Below are 22,808 nucleotides of genomic sequence, written 5' to 3'. Positions count from 1 at the left end.
GATGACTATTGTCACTGGAGAATGTTGTTCTTCATGAAGAATAAATCAGGCTTTTCTGAATGTTTGAGAAATTTCTTTAAAATGAGTGAGAAATGCTTGTGCATAGACATAAGGGCATTAAGAATGGACAAGAAGTTATCAATCTGACTAGTCAGCATGGCATTTTGCCTCAAAAACAGTGCCACACAGCTCACAACAAAATGGACCTAATGAAAAGGAAAACAGATCTGTTGTTGAGTTGGTCAGGATTTGCTTGCTTATTACCACTTGAAATATGGGCAGAAGCTATGAATTACACAATAGCATTTACATTGAACAGGACTGGGAAAAGTGAAAAAAAAAATAATAATAAAAAATGGAGTTGTGCCATGGGAGTTGAAGCTAGCAAAGAAACCAATTAAAATCCTTCAGAACTTTGGTCGAAGAAATCTGTTTTCCTTTCCTACAGAAAAGGAATGAAAATGGGATGAAAAGGATAAAAAGGGTTATTTTGCTTGTTACAATAAAATCAGTAAAGATGATCATGTATGGTTTCCAGATCAATGACACGTAAGATGCAACAGAGATTTTATGTTTACAACAAAACTACATAAGGCAAGGACAGCATCAACATAAAAAACAATGAGTTCTGCCCTACATGCAAATAAATTGTAACCTGCAGACGACATCCTTCAGAATGTTTCTGCAATTCTGTACTACAGTATTCTAAAGTAGGCACTGAAGAGAGAGACAATGGTATACATCCCCATGAGGTCAGTGAATAAAGAACACTAGGTGATGAAGCTGTTAAATGTAATAAGCAACATGAGTTAAGATATCACTGACTTCTAGAAAGATGTGAAAATCACATGTCTGTTTTAAATACTGTCGAACCAAAGAGCAGTTACACACGAAACAGAAAAATGAAAAAATCTTATTAATGACAATATTATTGCTTTTCAAGATAACCAAGCATAGACTTTGGTTGATCATCATGCACTATAACAGGTCACTGATAATTGATAGGTGTGCAAAATCAAGAATACCAGTAATGATAACACTCCACATTAGAAGGCAAGACTTGTAGCTAGATGTTTCAAGCAAATTTCAAGTATAGATTATAATGAAACATACAGCCCAGTGAATAGATAGTTTAATTCACAAATTTCGGACGTATTATAGTATTTGTGAGTTGTAGCATTGCGTTTTAGTACCTGAATAGTGTAAATTCGTGTAGTTGTCAGTCATCTGTTTTTGTTTTGAACGGTCAGTGTTGGTTGGTCACAGCCAGTGAGCTCCCTGCCGCCGTTGGATAAGCAGATGCCAGCAACAAGTCGCACTCTTAGCTCACTTATTTGCTTTATAGTTCAATTTTTAATTTCTTTGCGTGTTTTTGGGTTCTTGCACAGTTTAATTCACAAATTTTGGGCGTATTATAGTATTTGAGAGTCGAAGTATTGCATTTTAGTACCTGTATAGTGTAAATTCGCGTAGTCGTCAGTCATCTGTTTTGTTTTGAACGGCTTGTGAGATAAAAGACAGGGGGGAAAAAAATTGTTAGGGATGGATAGGGACTGCACCTGTTGTGTACGGATTCAGGGGGAACTGGCCACCAGCAAACAGCTGGAAGCTGTGGTCAACAGACTCCAAGCTGTTGCCCTGGGCCGCGGTGACAATGGGACACGCAAGGCGAGCGCTTTGGCGCCTCTGGAACCTACAGCATCTGATGCCACTGCGCCCTCAGATTTGGACGTCCCTGCCAATGGACACTTGCCTGATGGTGATTGGTGAACTGTGGCGGGGTCGCAAACCTCTGGGTGGAAGGCGAAAGCTAGTGCTGGCCGCAAGGCTGTACCCTTACGCCTCTGTAACAGGTTTGAGACACTGCCCACTGCTGAAAGTACTTCTGAACCAGCAAGGGAGCCTCACCTGTTGCAGCAGTGGCAGGTCTTCCTTAGAGGTCCAGACAAGCGCAGAGGGTGGGATTGCTTGTCATTTGGTACTCCAATGTTAGGCGGGTGATGGAGCCCCTTAGGGATATGGCAGCTAAGGACAGGAAGAAAGCCAATGTGCACTCCATGTGCATACCGGGGGCAGTCATCCAAGATGTGGAAAGCGTCCTTCCGGATGCCACAAAGGGAACAGGGTGGTGGCTTATGTCGGCACTAATGGCGTGTGTCGCTATGGATCGGAAGAGATTCTCTCTGGTTTCCGGCAGCTGTCTGAGTTGGTGAAGACTGCCAGTCTTGCTAGCAAGATGAATGCAGAGCTCACCATCTGCAGCAACATGGACAGGACCGACTGCACACCTTTGGTACAGAACCGAGTGGAGGGTCTGAATCAGAGGCTCAGACAGTTCTGCAACCATGTAGGCTGCAGATTCCTTGACTTGCTCCACAGGGTGGTGCGGTTTCGGTTCTGCTAAATGGGTCAGTTGGCCACTACACACAGGAGGTGGCTACATGGGTAGCAGGGGCTGTGTGGCATGGAATGGGTTGTTTTTTAGGTTAGACAGTCTCGGGAAAGATCAAAAAGGGCTCCAGTCTCAAAGGGTACAGGGCAAAGAAAAGACATGAATCGGCCAAGCAACAGTCAGTATTGTAGTTGTAAATTGTCATAGTTGCGTTGGAAAAGTACCAGAGCTTCAAGCGCTGATAGAAAGCACTGAAGCTGAAATCATTATAGGAACAGAAAGCTGGCTAAAGCCTGAGATAAATTCTGCCGAAATTTTTACAGAGGCGCAAACTGTGTTCAGAAAGGATAGATTAAATAAGATAGGTGGTGGTGCGATTGTGTCTGTTGGTAGCAGTTCATCTTGTAGTGAAGTTGAAATAGATAGTTCCTGCGAATTACTGTGGGTAGAGGTTATGCTCAACAGCCGTACAAAAATAATAATTGTCTCCTTCTACTGACCTCCCTACTCAGATGATATAATAGCTGAACGGTTCAAAGAAAACTTGAATCTCATTACAAATAAGTACCCCACTCATACTGTTGTAATTGGTGGAGACTTTAATCAACCCTCGATTTGTTGCCGAAAATACATGTTCAAAGCTGGTGGTAGACAGAAAACATCTTCCGAAATTGTACTAAATGCTTTGTCTGAGAATTACTTTGAACAATTAGTTCATGAGCCCACACGAATTGTAAATGGTTGCGAAAACACACTTGACCTCTTAGCCACAAATAATCGTGATCTTATAGAGAGCGTCAGGACGAATTCAGGGATTAGTGAACACAAGGTCATCGTAGAGAGGCTCAAAACCATATTAACCAAAACCACTAAAAATAAACATAAAATATATCTATTTAAAACAGCAGATAAAAATTTGTTTGATACCTTCCTAAGAGAGAGTCTCCATTCCTTCCAAGCTAATTATGTAAGTGTAGACCAGATATGGCTCAAATTCAAAGATACAGTATCGACAGCAATAGATAGATCCATACCGCATAAGTTAATAAGATACGGGACTGATCCATCATGGCACACAAAAAACGTCAGAACACTGTTGCAGAAGAAACAAAAAAAGCATGCCAAATTCAGAAGAACGCAAAATCCCCAAGACTGGTTAAGTTTCACAGAAGATTGAAATTTAGTGCGGACATCATTGCGAGATGCTTTTAATAGTTTCTACAATGAAACATTGTATCAAAATATAGTAGAAAACCCAAAGAGATTCTGGTCGCATGTAAAATTCACCAGTGGCAAAAAACAGTCAATACCGTCACTGCGCGATAGTGATGGAAATGTTACCGTGATGGTGCCACTAAAGCGGAGTTACTAAATGCAGTTTTTCATAATTCCTTCACGAAAGAAGATGAAGTAAATATTCCAGAATTCGAAACCAGAACAACTGTTAGCATGAGTGGCAAAAAAGTAGATATCTTAGGGGTTGTGAAACAACTCAAATCACTTAAGAAAGGCAATTCTTCCAGTCCAGATGGTATACCAATCAGGTTCCTTTCAGAGTATGGAGACACAGTAGCGCCTTTCTTAGCAATCATATACAACTGCTCACTTGACGAAAGGTCTGTTCCTAAAGACTGGAAAGTAGCACAGGTCACACCAATATTCAAGAAAGGTAATAGGAGTAACCCATTGAATTACTGATCCATATCACTGACTTCAATTTGCAGTAGGATTTTGGAGCATATACTGTACTCGAACATTATGAATCACCTTGAAGGAAATGACTTATTGATACATAACCAACATGGATTCAGAAAATATCATTCTTATGCAACACAGCTCTTTATTACCATGAAGTAATGAGTGCTGTCAACAAGGGATCTCAAATCAATTCCACATTCCTAGGTTTCCAGAAGGCTTTTGATACCATTCCTCACAAGTGAATATTAATCAAATTGCGTGCACATGGAGTATCGTCTCAGTTGTGTGACTGGATTCGTGATTTCCTCTCGGAGAGGTCACAGTTCGTAGTGATAGACAGTAAATCACCGAGTAGAACAGAAGTGATATCTGGCGTTCCGCAAGGTAGTGTCATAGGCCCTCTGCTGTTCCTGATTTACATAAATGATCTAGGTGATAATCTGAGCTGCCCGCTTAGATTGTTTGCAGATGACGCTGTAATTTACTCTCTAGTAAAATCATCAGACGATCAATTCCAGTTACAAAATAATCTAGAGAGAATGTCTGTAAGGTGCGAAAGTGGCAATTGGCACTAAACAAACAAAAGTGCGAGGTCATCCACGTGCGTACTAAAAGAAATCTGAGAAATTTTGGGTATATGATAAATCACACAAATCTTAGGGCTGTCAATTCGACTAAATACCTAGGAATTACAATCACGAGCAACTTAAATTAGAAAGACCACATAGATAATATTGTGGGGAAGGCGAAACAAAGACTGTGTTTTGTTGGTATAACACTTAGAAGATTCGACAAACCCACTAAACAGACAGCCTACATTAAACTTGTCTGTCCTCTGCTGGAGTCTTGCTGCGCGACCAGGTAGGACTGACGGAGGACATCGAAAAAGTGCAAAGAAGGGCAGCTCGTTTCATGTTATTGCGCAATAGGGGTGAGAGGGTCACTAACATGATACGCAAGTTGGGTGGCACTCACTGAAACAAAGGCAGTTTTTTTTTTGCGGTGAGCTCTATTTATGAAATTTCAATCACCAACTTTCTCTTCCGAATGTGAAAATATTTTGTTGACACCCACCTACGTAGGGAGAAATGATCATCATAATAAAATAAGAGAAATCAGAGCTCGGACTGAAATATTTAAGTATTCCTTTTTCCCACATGCCATTCAAGAGTGGAATGGTAGAGAAGTAGTATGAAAATGGTTTGATGAACCCTCTGCCAGGCACTTATGTGTGAATTGCAGAGTAACCATGTAGATGTATATGTAGATGTAGATCTGATTCAGTTCACATATAAGGGCCCATCAAAAAGTTTCTGTTTGAGGGCATTGCTGCAGCATGTATGAAGCACATCATGACTACAATGTGGACGTAAAAGCATTGACATGAAGGCAAGGGATTAGTACGGCATTCACACCTTTCTGATGTGCATGTGGTAAATGCAGAAACATGAACTTGGTAATGTTATTACCAAATGTGTCCAAAGAGGACCAATGTGTTGTTACTCTTTTCTTGGCTGCCAGAGGACAAACCCTGGTAGATATCAATCAGAGCGTGAAGTATGTGTATGGTGCAGCATGTCTGTCAAAAACCACCACTGTGGAATGGTGCACCAAGTTCTCCAGTGTCTTTATTTTACAATTACCATTGCCTACTTTAGACTATGGTGGCCTTGAAGATTTTCCCGACTCTAACATCTTGGCTTGGAAGACGTGGAGTATAGCAGAGTGTACAGGACTTCTTGCTAAGCTTCCTTATAGGACTTTGGTGCCAGACAAGCCATTTACTCTGTCTACAAGAAAAAAGAAGAAGCTCAATGCAGACGAGTATCTGTTCCAGATAGATGAGGATGTGCACTAGGCATTTACAGACTTCAAGGAAACTTTTAAAATTTTTGATTATCTCTTATAGTATTATTCAGTGCTTTTCTTTAAGGAAATTTAGCTGAAACCACTCATATAATTTAACCACAAGGACTTGAAGATGGGACTTAACATGTGGATTAAAGTTAACATGTGGATTAAAGTTCGAATGGCCTAAAACAAGCTTCAAGATATTGTAAGCAACTTTTCACAGCAGTTTTATGCAAGTTTGTAAACCATCCAACAAATGGAGATCCATATGTATTCACCAACCAGGTCACAAATGTTGTTGTTGTTGTTGTTGTTGTCTTCAGTCCTGAGACTGGATTGATGCAGCTCTCCATGCTACTCTATCCTGTGCAAGCTTCTTCAGCTCCCAGTACCTACTGCAGCATACATCTTTCTGAATCTGCTTAGTGTATTCATCTCTTGGTCTCCCTCTACAGTTTTCACCCTCCACGCTGCCCTCCAATACTAAAATGGTGATACCTCGATGCCTCAGAACATGTCCGACCAACCAATCCCTTCTTCTAGTCAAGCTGTGCCACAAACTCCTCCTCTCCCCAACCCTGTTCAATACCTCCTCATTAGTTATGTGATCCACCCGTCTAATCTTCAGCATTCTTCTGTAGCACCACAGTTTGAAAGCTTCTATTCTCTTCTTGTCCAAACTATTTATAGTCCATGTTTCACTTCCATACATGGCCACACTCCGTACAAATACTTTCAGAAATGACTTCCTGAGACTTAAATCTATACTCGATGTTAACAAATTTCTCTTCTTCAGAAACGCTTTCCTTGCCATTGCCATTCTACATTTTATATCCTCTCCACTTCGACGATCATCAGTTATTTTGCTCCCCAAATAGCAAAACTCCTTTACTACTTTAAGTGTCTCATTTCCTAATCTAATTCCCTCAGATCACCCGACTTAATTCAACTACACTCCATTATCCTCGTTTTGCTTTTGTTGATGTTCATCTTATACCCTCCTTTCAAGACACTGTCCATTCCGTTCACCTGCTCTTCCAAGTCCTTTGCTGTCTCTGACAGAATCACAATGTCATCGGCAAACCTCAAAGTTTTTATTTCTTCTCCATGGATTTTAATACCTACACCGAATTTTTCTTTTGTTTCCTTTACTGCTTGCTCAATATACAGATTGAATAACATTGGGGAGAGGCTACAACCCTGTCTCACTCCCTTCCCAACCACTGCTTCCCTTTCATGTCCCTCGACTCTTATAACTGCCATCTGGTTTCTGTACAAATTGTAAATAGCCTTTCTCTCCCTGTATTTTATCCCTGCCACCTTCAGAATTTGAAAGAGAGTATTCCAGTCAACATTGTCAAAAGCTTTCTCCAAGTCTACAAATGCTAGAAATGTAGGTTTGCCTTTTCTTAATCTAGCTACTAAGATAAGTTGTAGGATCAGTATTGTCTCATGTGTTCCCATATTTCTATGGAATCCAAACTGATCTTCCCCGAGGTCGGCTTCTACCAGTTTTTCCATATGTCTGTAAAGAATTTGCGTTAGTATTTTGCAGCCGTGACTTATTAAACTGATAGTACATCTGTCAATGCCTGCTTTCTTTGGGGTGGGAATTATTATATTCTTCTTGAAGTCTGAAGGTATTTCGCCTGTCTCATACATTTTGCTCACCAGATGGTAGAGTTTTGTCAGGACTGGCTCTCCCAAGGCTGTCAGCAGTTCTAATGGGATGTTGTCTACTCCCGGGGCCTTGTTTCGACTTAGGTCTTTCAGTGCTCTATCAAACTCTTCACGCAGTATCGTATCTCCCATTTCATCTTCAACTACATCCTCTTCCCTTTCTATAACATTGCCCTCAAGAACATCACCTTTGTATAGTCCCTCTATATACTCCTTCCACCTTTCTGCTTTCCCTCCTTTGCTTAGAAATGGGTTTCCATCAAAGCTCTTGATATTCATACAAGAGGTTCTCTTTTCTCCAAAGGTCTCTTTAATTTTCCTGTAGGCAATATCTATCTTACCCCTAGTGAGATAAGCCTCTACATCCTTACATTTGTCCTCTAGCCATCCCTGCTTAGCCATTTTGCACTTCCTGTCAATCTCATTTTTGAGACGTTTGTATTCCGTTTTGCCTGCTTCATTTACTGCATTCTTATATTTTCTCCTTTCATCAATTAAATTCAGTATTTCTTCTGTTACCCAAGGATTTCTACCAGCCCTTGTCTTTTTACCTACTAGATCCTCTGCTGCATTCACTATTTCATCCCTCAGAGCTACCCATTCTTCTTCTACTGTATTTCTTTCCCCCATTCTTGCTAATTGTTCCCTTATGCTCTCCCTGAAACTCTGTACAACCTCTGGTTTAGTCAGTTCATCCAGGTCCCATCTCCTTAAATTCCCACCTTTTTGCAGTTTCTTCAGTTTTAATCTACAGTTCATAACCAACAGATTGTGGTCAGAGTCCACATCTGCCCTGGAAATGTCTTACAATTTAAAACCTGGTTCCTAAATCTCTGTCTTACCATTATATAATCTATCTGAAATCTGTCAGTATCTCCTGGCTTCTTCCATGTATACAACCTTCTTTCGTGATTCTTGAGCCAAGTGTTAGCTATGATTAAGTTGTGCTCTGTACAAAATTCTACCAGGCGGCTTCCTCTTTCATTTCTTACCCCCAATCCATATTCACCTACTACGTTTCCTTCTCTTCGTTTTCCTGATCCAGTCACCCATGACTATTAAATTTTCGTCTCCCTTCACTACCTGAATAATTTCTTTTATCTCATCACACATTTCTTCAATTTCTTCATCATCTGCGGAGCTAGTTGGCATATAAACTTGTACTACTGTAGTAGGCATGGGCTTCGTGTCTATCTTGGCCACAATAACGCGTTCACTATGTTGTTTGTAGTAGCTTACCCAAACTCCTATTTTTTTATTCATTATTAAACCTACTCCTGCATTTCCCCTATTTGATTTTGTATTTATAACCCTGTATTCACCTGACCAAAAGTCTTGTTCCTCCTGCCACCGAACTTCACTAATTCCCACGAGATCTAACTTTAACCTATCCATTTCCCTTTTTAAATTTCCTAATCTACCTGCCCAATTAAGGGATCTGACATTCCACGCTCCGATCCGTAGAACGCCAGTTTTCTTTCTCCTGATAACAACGTCCTATTGAGTAGTCCCCGCCCGGAGATCTGAATGGGGGACTATTTTACCTCTGGAATATTTTACCCAAGAGGACGCCATCATCATTTATCCATACAGTAAAGCTGCATGCCCTCAGGAAAAATTACGGCTGTAGTTTCCCCTTGCTTTCAGCCGTTTGCAGTAACAGCACAGCAAGGCCGTTTTGGTTAGTGTTACAAGGCCAGATCAGTCAATCATCCAGACTGTGGCCCCTGCAACTACTGAAAAGGCTGCTGCCCCTCTTCAGGAACCTTACGTTTGTCTGGCCTCTCGAGAGATACCCCTCCATTGTGGTTGCACCTACGGTATGGCTATCTGTATCGCTGAGGCACGCAAGCCTCCCTACCAACGGCAAGGTCTATGGTTCATGGGGTCACAAATAACCTATTCATATTGACGGTACATGTCAATTATGGTTATTTATTTATTAGTCCTTCAAATCCTGTATGTATAGAATATATACAAGGATATTGGACATGGTTAGGTATTTACAAGATAAAATACGGTTTGTATTGCAATCCTAAGGACTAGGTACTGAAGTAATTCAGCAAAGATTCATACATACAACAAACATTACAGGCAATATACAAAGTAGAATGTTAATAATGCATCTTTATTTTTGTTGTTTGGCTTTTATATATTCTGTCAGACTGTAAAAGCAATGATCAATGAAATATGCCTTTACTTCAGCCTTAAAACTACAGAGTTTACCTATAATATGGTTAGGTAGATTATTGAAAATCTTTATCGCAGTATGTAGTGTGCCTTTTTGGCACAATGATGTTCTCACCTGTTTCATATGAAGGTCAGATTTTTGCCTTGTATTGTGTGCATGTATATCTTCATTTTTTAATAAGATATCTGGGTGTCTATCGATATATTGTTTGATGAAAACTGATGTTTCGTAGATAAAAATGCAAGGAAGAGGAAGAACTGACAGTTTTTTGAATATGGGTCTGCATGATTTCGTATGTTTTACCCCTTCAATAATTCTTAGTATTCTCTTTTGCATCCTGAAAAGTTTAATACTTGTTGTTGTATTGCCCCAGAAGATTATGCCATATTTAATTACAGAATGCACATAGGAGTAGTATACATTTAACAGGCTGGCTTTGCTGCAACAAGTTTTTAAGATCCGTATCATGTAACAGGTTTTGCTTAGTTTTCTTTGCAAATATTCAATATGTACCTCCCATTTTGTGTTTTTCTGGAGCCAGAGTCCCAGAAATTTAGTGCTGTCAACACTTTCAAGAACTCTGTCCCTAAGTTGTGTTTCTATGTTTGGGTGGTGGCTTCCTTTTACATTATAGAAGTTCAGTGCTACTGTCTTTTCTTTGTTTATAATTAGCTTGTTGTAGCTGAACCACTGTTCTACACAGTTCATTGTTTGGATAGCGGAGTCTTTTAAGTTTTTCTTCTGTTTTACCACTAATAAGGAAGCTTGTATCATCTGCAAATTGGAGGGTAGTTTGGCAGTACTTGTTGTACATAAGATCCTTGACATATAGGAGAAACAGAATGGGTCCTAATACTGATCCTTGAGGGACGCCATGTTTCACATTTTCATATTCTGAATAGTAGTAGCTGATTTTGTTATGGTCAGTATATTGCACTTCAACCACCTGTTTGCGACCATATAGGTATGTCTTGAGCCACTCATTGGATATATCTCTAATCCCTAATTGATCAAGCTTCTGCAGTAGGGCATTATGGTAAATGACGTCAAAGGCTTTAGATAAATCAAGACATATGCCTGTCACAAACTCACTTGCATTCAGTTTAGTATAGATTTCATTAAGAAATTCAAATATTGCACTTTCAGTTGAATAGCCTTTCCTGAAGCCATGCAGTGAAGGAGAGAGAATTTTATTTTTATTTAGGAAATCAGACAATCTCTTATAAAAGACTTTTTCTAAAATTTTTGAAAATACAGGCAGTAGGGTTATTGGTCTATAATTTGAAACAAATTCTGGATTTCCTTCTTTGAACAGTGGTTTCAGTTTTGCTGTTTTTAAGCATGAAGGGAAGGTTCCTAATGCCAGTGAGCTGTTGCACAAGTTTGTCAAGGGTTCAGCTAAGCCAAGACAGTATTTTTTAATAATTGCATCTTGTATTCCATCAATTCCACATGAGTACCCTGTTTTCAAGGTTTTTATAACTGATAAAATTTCTTCTGTATTTGTGGGTGAAAGGAACAAAGATGTAGACACATTTCTCACACTATTGCATGATGGAGGTGATATTTTGTTGTGTTCTTCCAGTCCACTTACCAACTGTTCACTTATGTTTGCAAAATATTTGTTGAAGGTCCCTGCAATTTCTGTTGGGCAAGAAATCATTTGTCCTTCATAACATAAGTTCATATTTTTATATTGTTTAGTTTCACTTGTTGTTTGATTTTTTATAACTTCCCATATAGCTTTAGATTTGTTTTTTGAATTTTCAATGTATTTCTCATTTGCCATTGTTTTAGTTTTCCTTAGAACATTTTTGAGGATCCTCTTGTAATTCTTCAGGTACGAATGAAATTCAGGAGGCATGTTCTGTGTCTTTGCTATATTGTGTAATCTTCTTTTCTCTGCACAAGAGATTCTAATACCTGTTGTAATCCATTAGTTCTTTTTGAAGTTAGGTTGACATTTTTGTTTTTTTAATGGAAATGCAGCTTCAAAGTATGACATGAAGATTTCCATGAATTTTTCAAACTTTTTGTTAGTATTTTCACAAGCATACACTTCATACCAAGTTTCTTCACTTAGTCTCTGTACAAAAAGGTTTATTTGTATGTTAGTGAATTTCCTTGCTTCTTTTATAAGTTCCTCTTTCTCAGTTGTTTCACTTGGGATGTGCAAAGCAATAAACTGTGCATAGTGATCACTGAAGTCAGTATTAAGATTTCTGGCACAGAAATTGTGATTTACATTTGTGTTTATTAATATCTGATCAATTGTTGAGCTAGTTGTTGGTGTAACTCTTGTAGGAGAGTCTATGGTGGCTTTATGTTATATGTTTCCAGTAGGGTCATCAAGCTTTGCTGGTCTTTTGAGATATTAAAATATCCACATATGATCACTGTTTTGTTGAAGTTTTTTATAGTATTTAAAGCTGCTTCTAGTTGATGACAGAAATCATTTAAGTTCCCATCAGGGCATGCAGAGTGTTCAACTGCGGATACTTCAAAAACTTTCTCTTCAGCTGACAGTTCAATGGGTTTTATGTTACAATAATCAATGCCACTTTTAACAAATATACATGACCCTCCATGACTGGATGTAATTCTAGAACTACTAAGAAGTTTGTTATTACTGACATTTTGCCAAGCAAACTATGTAGAGAATTTGACACCAGATCCATAAAATTGTTTACAGATTTGAGCTTACAGGCAGAAAACTTAGCTGACATTTCTATTTTTCTAAATCAAGAGGTGAACAAACCATGAAGATTCTGTGCCACTTCAAAATGGAGGCTATTAGTCCTGTGCAATACCAGGAAACCATCACAGTTATCATACGTGTGGCTATACACCTAAAAAAAACACACAGGAAATCTGTGGGTAGTCTGATTATTTGCTGATAGGACCATGGCCAGACATTACCTCTGCAGTCTGCAGTGCCAGTCAGCATCTTAAGAAACAAATGAAGATTCACTGGAACACTGTGAAAAGGATCATGAATCATATTAAGGGCACTATGAACTTTGTATTTTCCTTCAAAACAGGAAAATTACCTTCAGATCTATAGTGATCCAGACTAAGCTGGTGATGTGGAAATCAGGAAATCCACAACTAGTGTACTGTTGAAGCTTGGTGAATTCACTGTTACATGGGGTTCACCAAAACAAAGAGTAGAAGCACACTCTATGAAGGGCCTATTGTACTCTATTTGTACTAGGATATGTCCCACTCAAGGACCTGCACGCTGACTTATTAATGGAGCCAGTACCAAAGGGATGCTTCATACACAGAGAAAGAAGCCAAATGTCTAAAGTATCATGACATTTGAATGAGACTCCCAAACACATAATAACAAATTTGAGTCATCTTTAGGAGGTGTACTAAAAATGAAAAATCAGGATGAATGTATTTTTTAACCAAAAGTCAATACTTTCTTTAGTGATTTCCATTTTTGGTTGGATATCACAAAAATCTTTGCAGTGTGCACTTTCCTTGTATGTTACACCATCTTTATGTGTCCCACTGTAAGTATTCCAGAGCTTGTGTGTCTAGCAAATAAAAATCCAAGTTCCTGATGTTTAATTTGCTTATTACCAAAGTACAAAGGACAACTAAAACAAGCAGAAGTTCAGTAAACATATCACAATGAGGAACTTGAAACTTTCAGCACCTGTCAGGAGCATCTACAGAAATTCTGGCTCAAGTTTAAAAGAATAATTGACCATGCACTGGACAGATATATATCCAGTAGAACAGTTCATAATGGGAGGGAACTTCCGTGTTGTACAGTCACTGTAACAGGGTCTATATGTGGACGAGGAAAAAAAATTCCCGTATTTTCCGGTTAAAAATACACCTTCTCCCAGGTGAAAATACACTTTTTCCGTGTTAAGTGAGAGTATAATTTTCCTTGGAACTATAAAACTTATCAATCTTTCGAATGGTTATTGTTTAATACACCAGCGTAGAATTTCCCGGCACTTCAGGAAACAAAACTCAGGGGGAAAAGAAACATGTTATGGAAAGATATCTGATGCACAGCAATATGTACACTGCATATTTTCGTATTCCACCAAACACCACATGTTGCTTCCCAAAGCATTGAAATTGAGATTATGATGTGCTTTTATAAGCCAGTCATAGCTCATGTCACATGATCTCGCCAGCCAATGACGGTGGACATTCAGAGCATATGACAAAGGATATTCAGAGCATAGGACACATGATGTAGTCAGCCAATAGCAACACCACTGTTAAATAGCCTGAAGACATAAATAGGAAAAGTTAATGGTTTAAATTAATATACACAGTGTTGCTACAAGAAAAGAAAAGCTTTCACTTATAATATTGGTCTCAAAGATTAATAAGCTGCAAGAGAAGCTAAGCTTTCACATATAATGTTGATCTTTTTTGTGTGTGTTACTCTTTAAGATACATCACACAATTGTGCCGGTAAAATTTTTAACGACATAAATGTCTGATCTTCTGGGCTCGAAATTACTCTAAATGATTGTCCTCAAAGAGTTGATTTTTAAATGAGAGTCAAACACTCTGTGATTTAAGAAATTCATCATACATTATCGCACATAGTTCATCTTGCATAAAAGGAAATTTTCTTTGGAAGTAATGCTTTTCAAACAACCATTCGCAATATTTTCCCGCAACCTGTTAGAAATAGGTTTGTTTCAGCAGTTTCCAGAGGGCATCAGATAAAAGGTATCATCTCGTTTGCGCAGCTACGATGACGCAGGAAGCCCATATATTTGTACCTGTAAAACATTAAGAGATCTTACATTATGTCACAAAAGAAACAAGACATTAAGACGATACTCCAAGAGCATTGGAATTTCGTGAACGATACCAAAATGCATAATTCAGCTTAAGGTGCACATTCGTATGTCCAGATTGGGACATAAATTTTCTTGGAGTACCACTACCATATTATCTCATGTTTGGTTCTTTATTATGGCATAATGCCGTACGTGCTTGAAGATGAAAATGTGCACTTGAAATGCAGCGAACAGTTCAAACTAGCCAATAGTGTGGGATTCAAACACTTTGTTTCAAATAAATTGACTGCCTCAGAGGAAAGGATTAATAAAAGCCTAATTTCTTTAGCAAACTGACAAAAATAACTTCATTGTTCTGCAAGGCGATTAAAGCTTGACCATCGGAAAGGTGGAAATAAAATAAAATCTGAAACTAATAACATATTTTAGCCTTCCATAATTATGTGAATGTATTTTAATTCACTCGATAGCTCCCAGCCACAGAAATCCATTTTGTTTTCACTTGACGTGAGAGCAATAAATGAAGAGGAAACAGCAAAATCACTAAATGTAAGCACAGGACATGTGGAGACTACCCACCTCCCCATTACAACTCAGACTGGTCTGTGGATCAGCCCCGGATCTATGATATTTCCAAACCCGGGCAATACAAGATAGTGCCCCCCCTCCCCCCCTCAAGCGTTTGAGGTGAGATGCCAAAAATTTTAGAAATTGACTTTCCAAAAATATGTTCATTTTGTTGCACACATCTTTCTGAAGAGTCTGAGACATAAAAGATATGGGTCCGAGGAAATGTAAGAATGTTATTTGGTCGTAAGTGTGCCAAAGTGCAGTGCCACGCCCCTTCACACAGCATTCTTCTATCGCATGTCACTGTATTTTGCTCCGTGGAATTCAAACGTGTAATATTTTGTAATGGGTGACATCAAACTATATTCAGGTCAGTGGAAATTAAAATGTCCTGTGGTGCCTCTCCTGCTCCCAGTCGGCCGGTTTGAAATCCTGCTCCTCTTTAAAAAAAAAAAAAAAAAAAAAAAAAAAAAAAAAAAAAAAAAAAAAAAAAAAAAAAAAAAACACCTTGCAATTAATACTGGATTGGGATTATTTGTAACAGGGAGAACAAGAACTCTTCAGAAAATTTGCACTCTTTATTGCCTATTATCTAATAACTTTCTGTTCTGTGTGACATAAAATTAAATACAGGATACATAAAACCAGTAAAAACAATAGACAAGCAAGACAGTACACATTTCTTCAACCCTTTAAGTCCTAGCATTTTTTCTCTTTAATCTTGCCACAGCTTTACATGGTGTACTTTCCTTTCTGGGAAAGAATCTACTAACTCATCAAAGTTCGTCAAACATTTTGCTACACGAAAAAACAAAATGCCATTGTCTAATACTGAAAAAGCTATTAATACAAATAGCACCCAAGACTGGTGTGGTTTCTCAATCCGATTATGTGTATTTTGTCACTGTCTGCTAGATAAAACGAAATAGGCCTGCCTAACATTGCAGCAATTGTAACACACACCAAATAAATGAGACTGTTTTGGCACAAATGGTCAGTTTTACAACACGACAGAATATAATTCACAAAGTACCAACATCAAATGCCTATTAGGCCTACTACAAGCAAAATGTTTTATGTCAGAAAACAGTTTCACATTTCATTCATATGCTCTAGCTTCTGAAGCCGGAGATATAAAAGTAGTAGCACGAAATTTTTATCATATTCTTCCTTAATTTGTGTGATGTCCCTGTTTCTTCTCCTTCCTCATTCTAACAACCTTGTCATCACTAATTCTGTAACTATTCCTGAAAGTGTCAAAACTTATTCTCCAGTTAACTTCTTTAACCCTGCCACAATCACCGTTTTAGTTATCCTATGTCTATTCACCGGTTAGGCATTATTACGTGTTCGTACAACATGTTTTCCACACTTCTCCCAGAATAGAACTTTAGCGGCTGCTAGCTGGGGACTGTACAACTGGCCCTTACTAGTATAGTGGTCTGCCCAAAAACTTTATGTCAAAATTTCTTTTTCTTGGATACACCAGGAAGATAATATGTAATCTTTCTCATCTGTTATTCCTATTAGTCATTTATTTGCACTCTGGCTGTCTGGATTTTGCTAATAATTATAAAATGCTGAACATTCGCAAACCCAGTCAATCACATAAATAGCTACTGGCATTCACCCAATAGGCTTTATTCCTGTCAGATCATATAACCCTGCTCCTTTTGTCTGCAGGAAAATTTATTTCTAGAGGCAATGGAAATTATCATGGCAGAGACATCATATACACTATCCACGCATTCAAAAATCAGCTTAAGAATTAATTCAGAAGTCAACTTAGAATTTGTTCAAAAAATGTTCAAAAACCAACAGGGATGGATTTCTAAATCATATGAATAATCGATAGACCAACGTGCTGGATGCTAGGCACTTTGTAAGATAAGGTCTTTTTCCTCAAGAATATGAATTTGCCCCCCTTCCCCCCTCCCTTAAATTGCTGCCCTGGGCAGATACCCCAGTTTGCTTCACATCCTCTAGATCCGGGCCTGTTGCGCATGTGTGAATCTGGCAGCTTAGGCACACCAGTAAAATTTTTCTGTGTAACATCTAGCTGCTTGCTGCTATTCCTTATACAGCTAACTGCCACACATCTGTAGCCAGAAGCAGGAGAAGGTACTACTCATACAGTCATGCTCATTGGAATCAATTTGTTATTAGGAAGCATTGCATAGTCTTCCTAAAGCTGTTGACACATTTTGCTGTTGGCTGACACTTTTATGAACATTGTGTTTTGTTGCTGTATATGGCACATTTCCTTTGCAACTAAAGTTTTTATTTTTTTCCCTCACGTTCATGTTTTATTGCTGCCGTATTGTTCTGCAGTAGCAGCATACACTAATATCCTTTGTTAGAATATTGGTTCTTATCAGTCAAAGTTACAAAAATTTAACTGAAAACTAAAACAATGAAAAATTCCTGGGTTCTTTCAAGTTTTCACGTGGATGAAAAAATTCCTGGGTTTTTCCTGGATCTCCCAGTTGTCATGGTTTGTATACACCCTGTGTAAGGAAACTTCTAAAGAAACAGAGATTACTGCTTAATAACTGTAAAACAAAGTGTAGGGCTATAGATAGAGAGATGCTGAATGAAACACATTTGGCTGTCAAGAGAGCAGTGCATGATGCTTTCAATGACTATTGTAACAGAATACTGTCAAGTGATCTTTCACAGAACCCAAAGAAATTCTTGTCATATGTAAAGGCTATTACTGGCACCAAAGTTAGTGTCCAGTTCCCAGTGAATGAGACAGGAACTGAAACAGATAGTAACAAAGCAAAAGCTGAAATGCTTAACTCCATTTCCAAATGTTCCTTTACAAAGGAAAACACAGGAGAATTGCCCCAATTTAATCCTCGTACCACTGAAAAGATGAGTGTCAGTGGTGCTGAGAAACAGCTGAAATCTTTAAAATAGAACAATGCTCCAGGCCCCAATGGATGTCAGATTCTATACAGAATTTGTGGCTGAGTTAGCCCCTCTTCCAACTGTAATCTGTCGTAGATCCCTTGGAAAAAAGCACAGGTGGCACCTCTCTATAAGGAGGGTAGCAGGAGTGACCCACAAAATACCGTCCAATATCCCTGACATTGGTTTGTTGTAGAATCTTGGAACATATTCTGAGCTCAAACACAATGACGTATCTCAAACAGAATGACCTTCTCAATGCCAACCAGCATGGATTTCTAACACATCGATCATCTGAAACCCAACTCGTACTTTTCTCACAAAACATACTGAAAGCTTTGGATCAAGGCAGTCAGGTAGATGCAATATTTCTTGATTTTCAAAAACCATTTGACTCAGCCCCACACCTACAGTTATTGTCAAAAGTACAATCATGTGGGCTATAATGTGAAATTTGTGACTGGATGAGGACTTTTTGATAGGGAAACACAACATGTTATCTTGGATGGAGAGTCAGTGTCAGATGTAGAAGTAACTTCGGGTGTTTTCCAGGAAAGTGTACTGGGACCCTTGCTGTTCATGTTGTGTATTGATGACCTTGCAGACAATATTAATAGTAAAATCAGGCTTTTTGCAGATTTTGCAGTTATCTGTAATGAAGTACTATCTGAAAGAAACTGCATAAATATTCAGTCGGATCTTTATAAAATTTCAAAGTAGTGCAGAGATTGGTAACTTGCTTTAAATATTAAGAAATGTAACATTGTGCGCTTCACAAAAACAAAAAACATGTAATTCCTATGACTATAATACCAATGAGTCACTGTTGGAATCAGGAATCAGCCAACCCACACAAATATCTGTGAAATGGAATGATCACATAGGTTCAGTCATGGGTAAAGGAAGTGGTAAAATTCTGTTTATTGGTAGAATGCTGAGGAAGTGCAATCAATCTATGAAGAAGATTGCTTACAAATCATTCATGTGACCAGCACTAGAATACTGCTCAATACTGCTCTTGACTTTAACAGGTCCTAAATGACAAACAGATAAGAAATACTAGTGAGATTAAGCAGCTACGTGAAGCACCTGCGATTATTCAATATAAAATTTGTTAACAGGACAAGAGAGTAACTGCAGTAAAGAAGAAAATGGGCCATGTAACAGGGGTAATTTCCAACATGCCATGGATGGATTATGAGCAGCACCTGCACTTAGAAGTGGCATGTACGGGAACTGTGTCTGGTCATTCAGTGCTAAGCTTGGCCTGACAGACATATGTTTACCAATTTCCATTATTTCAAGGTAGTTCATCTTCCTTCCTTTGTGCATGTGACACTTCATGTTGCATCTTATAACTGTGCCTTCTTTAAACAGGTGGTCTACAAAAAGTAGAGTCTCCTTCTCTAAGTTTCCATCTTCTATGGTGTTCCTTCAAGTGGGTGCATATTGCCCTGTGAGACAGATGTATAAAGAATTTGTCACAATTACAAGTGATTTTGTATAATCCATTCTTTTCCAAAGATGAAGTGCTGTTTTTACCATTGGGCAAAAAGTATCGAACAGCGTTGCACACATAAACTGATGTTTTAAAGTTACTGGAGTTAAGCTTTCTGGCTACATCCAGCGAGACTTTTCCATTATATGGAATTGCGTACCATTTATCGCACTCTTGAGGTGGTGGTTCAAGAACAGGATAAAAGAGCACATCTGCTGTTCCTGCTTTTCGTACATTATGGAGTTCACCAATGTTGCAGGGTAGCCATTGTTTGATACTATTTGTCTGATTGTATTTAATTCAATTTGGAAATTGTCTTCACTAATGGAGTATTACATCACATCCGTAAACGAAGATGAATTACCTTGTAATAATGGAAATTAATACACATATGACTATCTGGCCAAGTTTAGTACTGAATGACCAGACACAGTTCCCTTACTCGCCATTCCTAACTGCAGATACTACTCATAATCCTAGCCATGTCATATTGTACATTACCCCTGTTACACACATGTCCCATTTTCTCCTTTACTGCAGTTACTCTCCTGTTCCGTTAACAAATTTTATATTGAATAATCACAGGTGCCTCACTTAGCTGCTTAATCTCTCTAGTATTTCTCATCTGTTTGACATTTAGGACCTGTTAAAGTCAAGATTATTTTGTTCAGCCACTCCCCTGGAACATATCACCAAAGTTTATTGATCAGTTTATTTTCTTCTAAGAACAAAGTTGTAATTTGTTATATAGTTCATTACTTAATGTGTCACATATTTTACCTTAATTAAATAATTGCAGTTTCACTAAAATAATTCCCCTTCTTTTATTCCTAAAAATTAGATTAATAATTTTTATCTTTGGAACTGAAGATACTCTTTGATCCTACAAAAAATGCACTGCACCATATATTTATCTTTGTACCTAATGATGGTGTAACAGCCAAAAACCAGTTTGTGAAGTAAATAACAACTATTATACAATGTTACACCAGTGTTGTGTGTGTTTTCATCCATAACAATAAAATATTCAACCAAGAACTGACAGAACAATCAATCAACGTAATATCAAGTTATTTAAAAAAATACATTTCCATGTCATCTACGGACTGATGTTGACTTTTCTCAGGACCTAGGTTGCCCTCCCTGGTGTTGAAAATCACAGTCCTGTGACAACATACATGCTGTTGAACAAACTTATATGAAGTTTGTTACATTTTCATTATTGTAGAACTTATCAAACTGTGAATAACTTGTTTCAATTATCCACAAAGTGTTTTACTTTTGTTAATACAATGAAACTGCACTGCTTGCATGTTCACTATTGCACAAATTAGTCCAAGCAGCTGCCTTGGTTGCTCTATGGACATAATTCACATCACTGAGCTGCATGTAACTCTTTCAACACACAGTTTGTTGACAATGGAATCTGCAGTAGTTATGTGCCTTCTAAACATTCATCCAGCTGTTTATTGCTGTTATCCATGGTCAATAACAGAACTCAACATCCTTTTTAAAAATTATTATCTCCTGTAATAGCACAGACTTCAGTACCTGAAGCAACCATACATACGAATCCAACTAATTTGAAAGATTTAAGCACACTGTATTGTTTTGAAATGAAAAATAAAGTGACTTACCAATTCAAATAACATACTGAAATATGAAAACAAAATGTGAACTACTCCAAAATAAACGCTGAAAGGTAGGATGGGTATTCTCAGAAAATAAAATAATAATCATGGTATTGTAAACAAGAAAAGACAAAATAATTCTTGATCTCAATCTTTCAATACCTAGTCTCTAATTAAAGAAACAGAGCAAACAAATATGTTATGAAGTGGTATACAGTGTAATGCACAAAATTTGTCAGGAAGAAATTACTTTGATTTCAAGTTTTCTTTCATGAGATTCTCATAGATATCTATTAATTGATTACGCGAGTATCCTAAACATCAGTACTCATTTTGAAATGCTGCTACAAACAAAAGCAAAATGGCTCACCCTTAAAGCTTCTGGATACATTCCAAGATAAAAGTAGCAGCACGCAAGATTAACAAATACACCATCTGGAGGATTCTTTAAATGTCTCAAGGATTCATATACAGACATTGCTCTTTTGTAATCACCCAAATGAAATGCGCAGTAGCCAATCCACATCTCTGTCTCCTCATTGTTTTTACGTCCTGTAAACTAGAAACATAGTTCTGAAGCACATATTAAATTACTATTCTATAACAGTTAATTTGTGATAACTGCCCACTTATCTGTCTAAAGTATAAAGCTAATTACAAAGTAAACAGTAGAAAAAATGACAGAACAAAAGAAGATAATGCTGTTATCTCACATCAAGAACGGTTAATGCTCCAGTATAGTCCCGTTTGGCCAAAAAGTCTTCTAATTTTGGTATTTCTTTTCGACCTGATGGCTGACTGCTTGCAGTGTGGGTAACACCACTAGCTGGTTTTGCTCTGGATAGAATCTGTAACCATTAAAGTGGTTTATTTCACCATAGATAGTGTTTAAAATATGGTGTTATTTTTTGTTTCTATGAAAATATAAATTTAAACTACAGTAAAATTGCATCACTATTCATAAAGAGATTCATTAAGAAAATAGAGATTTTCAATAAATTCTTTTTTGACAAAAATACAAAATGTTACAAAAGAAATAAAACAATAACATATTTTTTGATAGATATTTTATATGTTTATGCCCAACGACATTTAAAATCTCAAAAAATTCAGTATATATCGTTTTTCCACTTGCTCGAGTTTCTCTTATTATCTCTGTTAATGTAAGAGTTTAATTAATACAGAGCAGTGACTTCTAAGAATTGGGACAACAACCAGAGACTAAATCACTTCTGAAGTACTCAGTATTTGTTTATGTACATTAGGAGAAAAAACAGATACTTTGAAGAAAGCCACTGCTTCTCTTCTTCTACTAATCAACTGATGTCTTCATGTAATGCTTCAAAGCATTTATATAACTTTACACAAAATGCTATCAGTTGTTTACATACTGAGGAAGTGAAAACTTGTTTAATATAAACATTGTAGATATACAGAATTTACATCCCTGAGTCCAAATATTCTGACAAATTGCGGAGATAGTGGCTAGTGGCTTAATGAGATATTCTTTTACTTCTTTGTGTAATACATGGGAATTTTCAATTTTCTGCCTGTGTCTGCTGCAGAACACAATGAGAAAGATTTCACAGTGCAAAGC

The 22,808-nt window shown here is 37.7% G+C and overlaps 1 protein-coding gene across 2 annotated transcripts in view; it reads right to left on the bottom strand.

The window, feature by feature from the left end:
- LOC124619520 (intraflagellar transport protein 56) overlaps positions 1 to 22,808 on the bottom strand; it is a 179,054-nt gene that overhangs the window by 126,034 nt on the left and 30,212 nt on the right. Inside the window, exons 2-3 of one of the 2 annotated variants that reach the window (XM_047145967.1) lie at positions 21,925 to 22,059; positions 21,582 to 21,770 (exon numbers count right to left, since the gene is read on the bottom strand). In XM_047145967.1, the coding sequence (XP_047001923.1) occupies positions 21,582 to 21,770; positions 21,925 to 22,059 (324 nt within the window). The remainder of the gene's footprint in view (positions 1 to 21,581; positions 21,771 to 21,924; positions 22,060 to 22,808) is intronic. The other variant, XM_047145968.1, reaches the window with a different exon arrangement.

Source organism: Schistocerca americana, chromosome 6, assembly GCF_021461395.2.
Source record: "Schistocerca americana isolate TAMUIC-IGC-003095 chromosome 6, iqSchAmer2.1, whole genome shotgun sequence".
NCBI classification, from domain to species: Eukaryota; Metazoa; Arthropoda; class Insecta; order Orthoptera; family Acrididae; genus Schistocerca; species Schistocerca americana.
The sequence above is the reverse complement of the archived record's forward strand: the minus strand, read 5'-3'. Positions and strand labels throughout refer to the sequence as shown.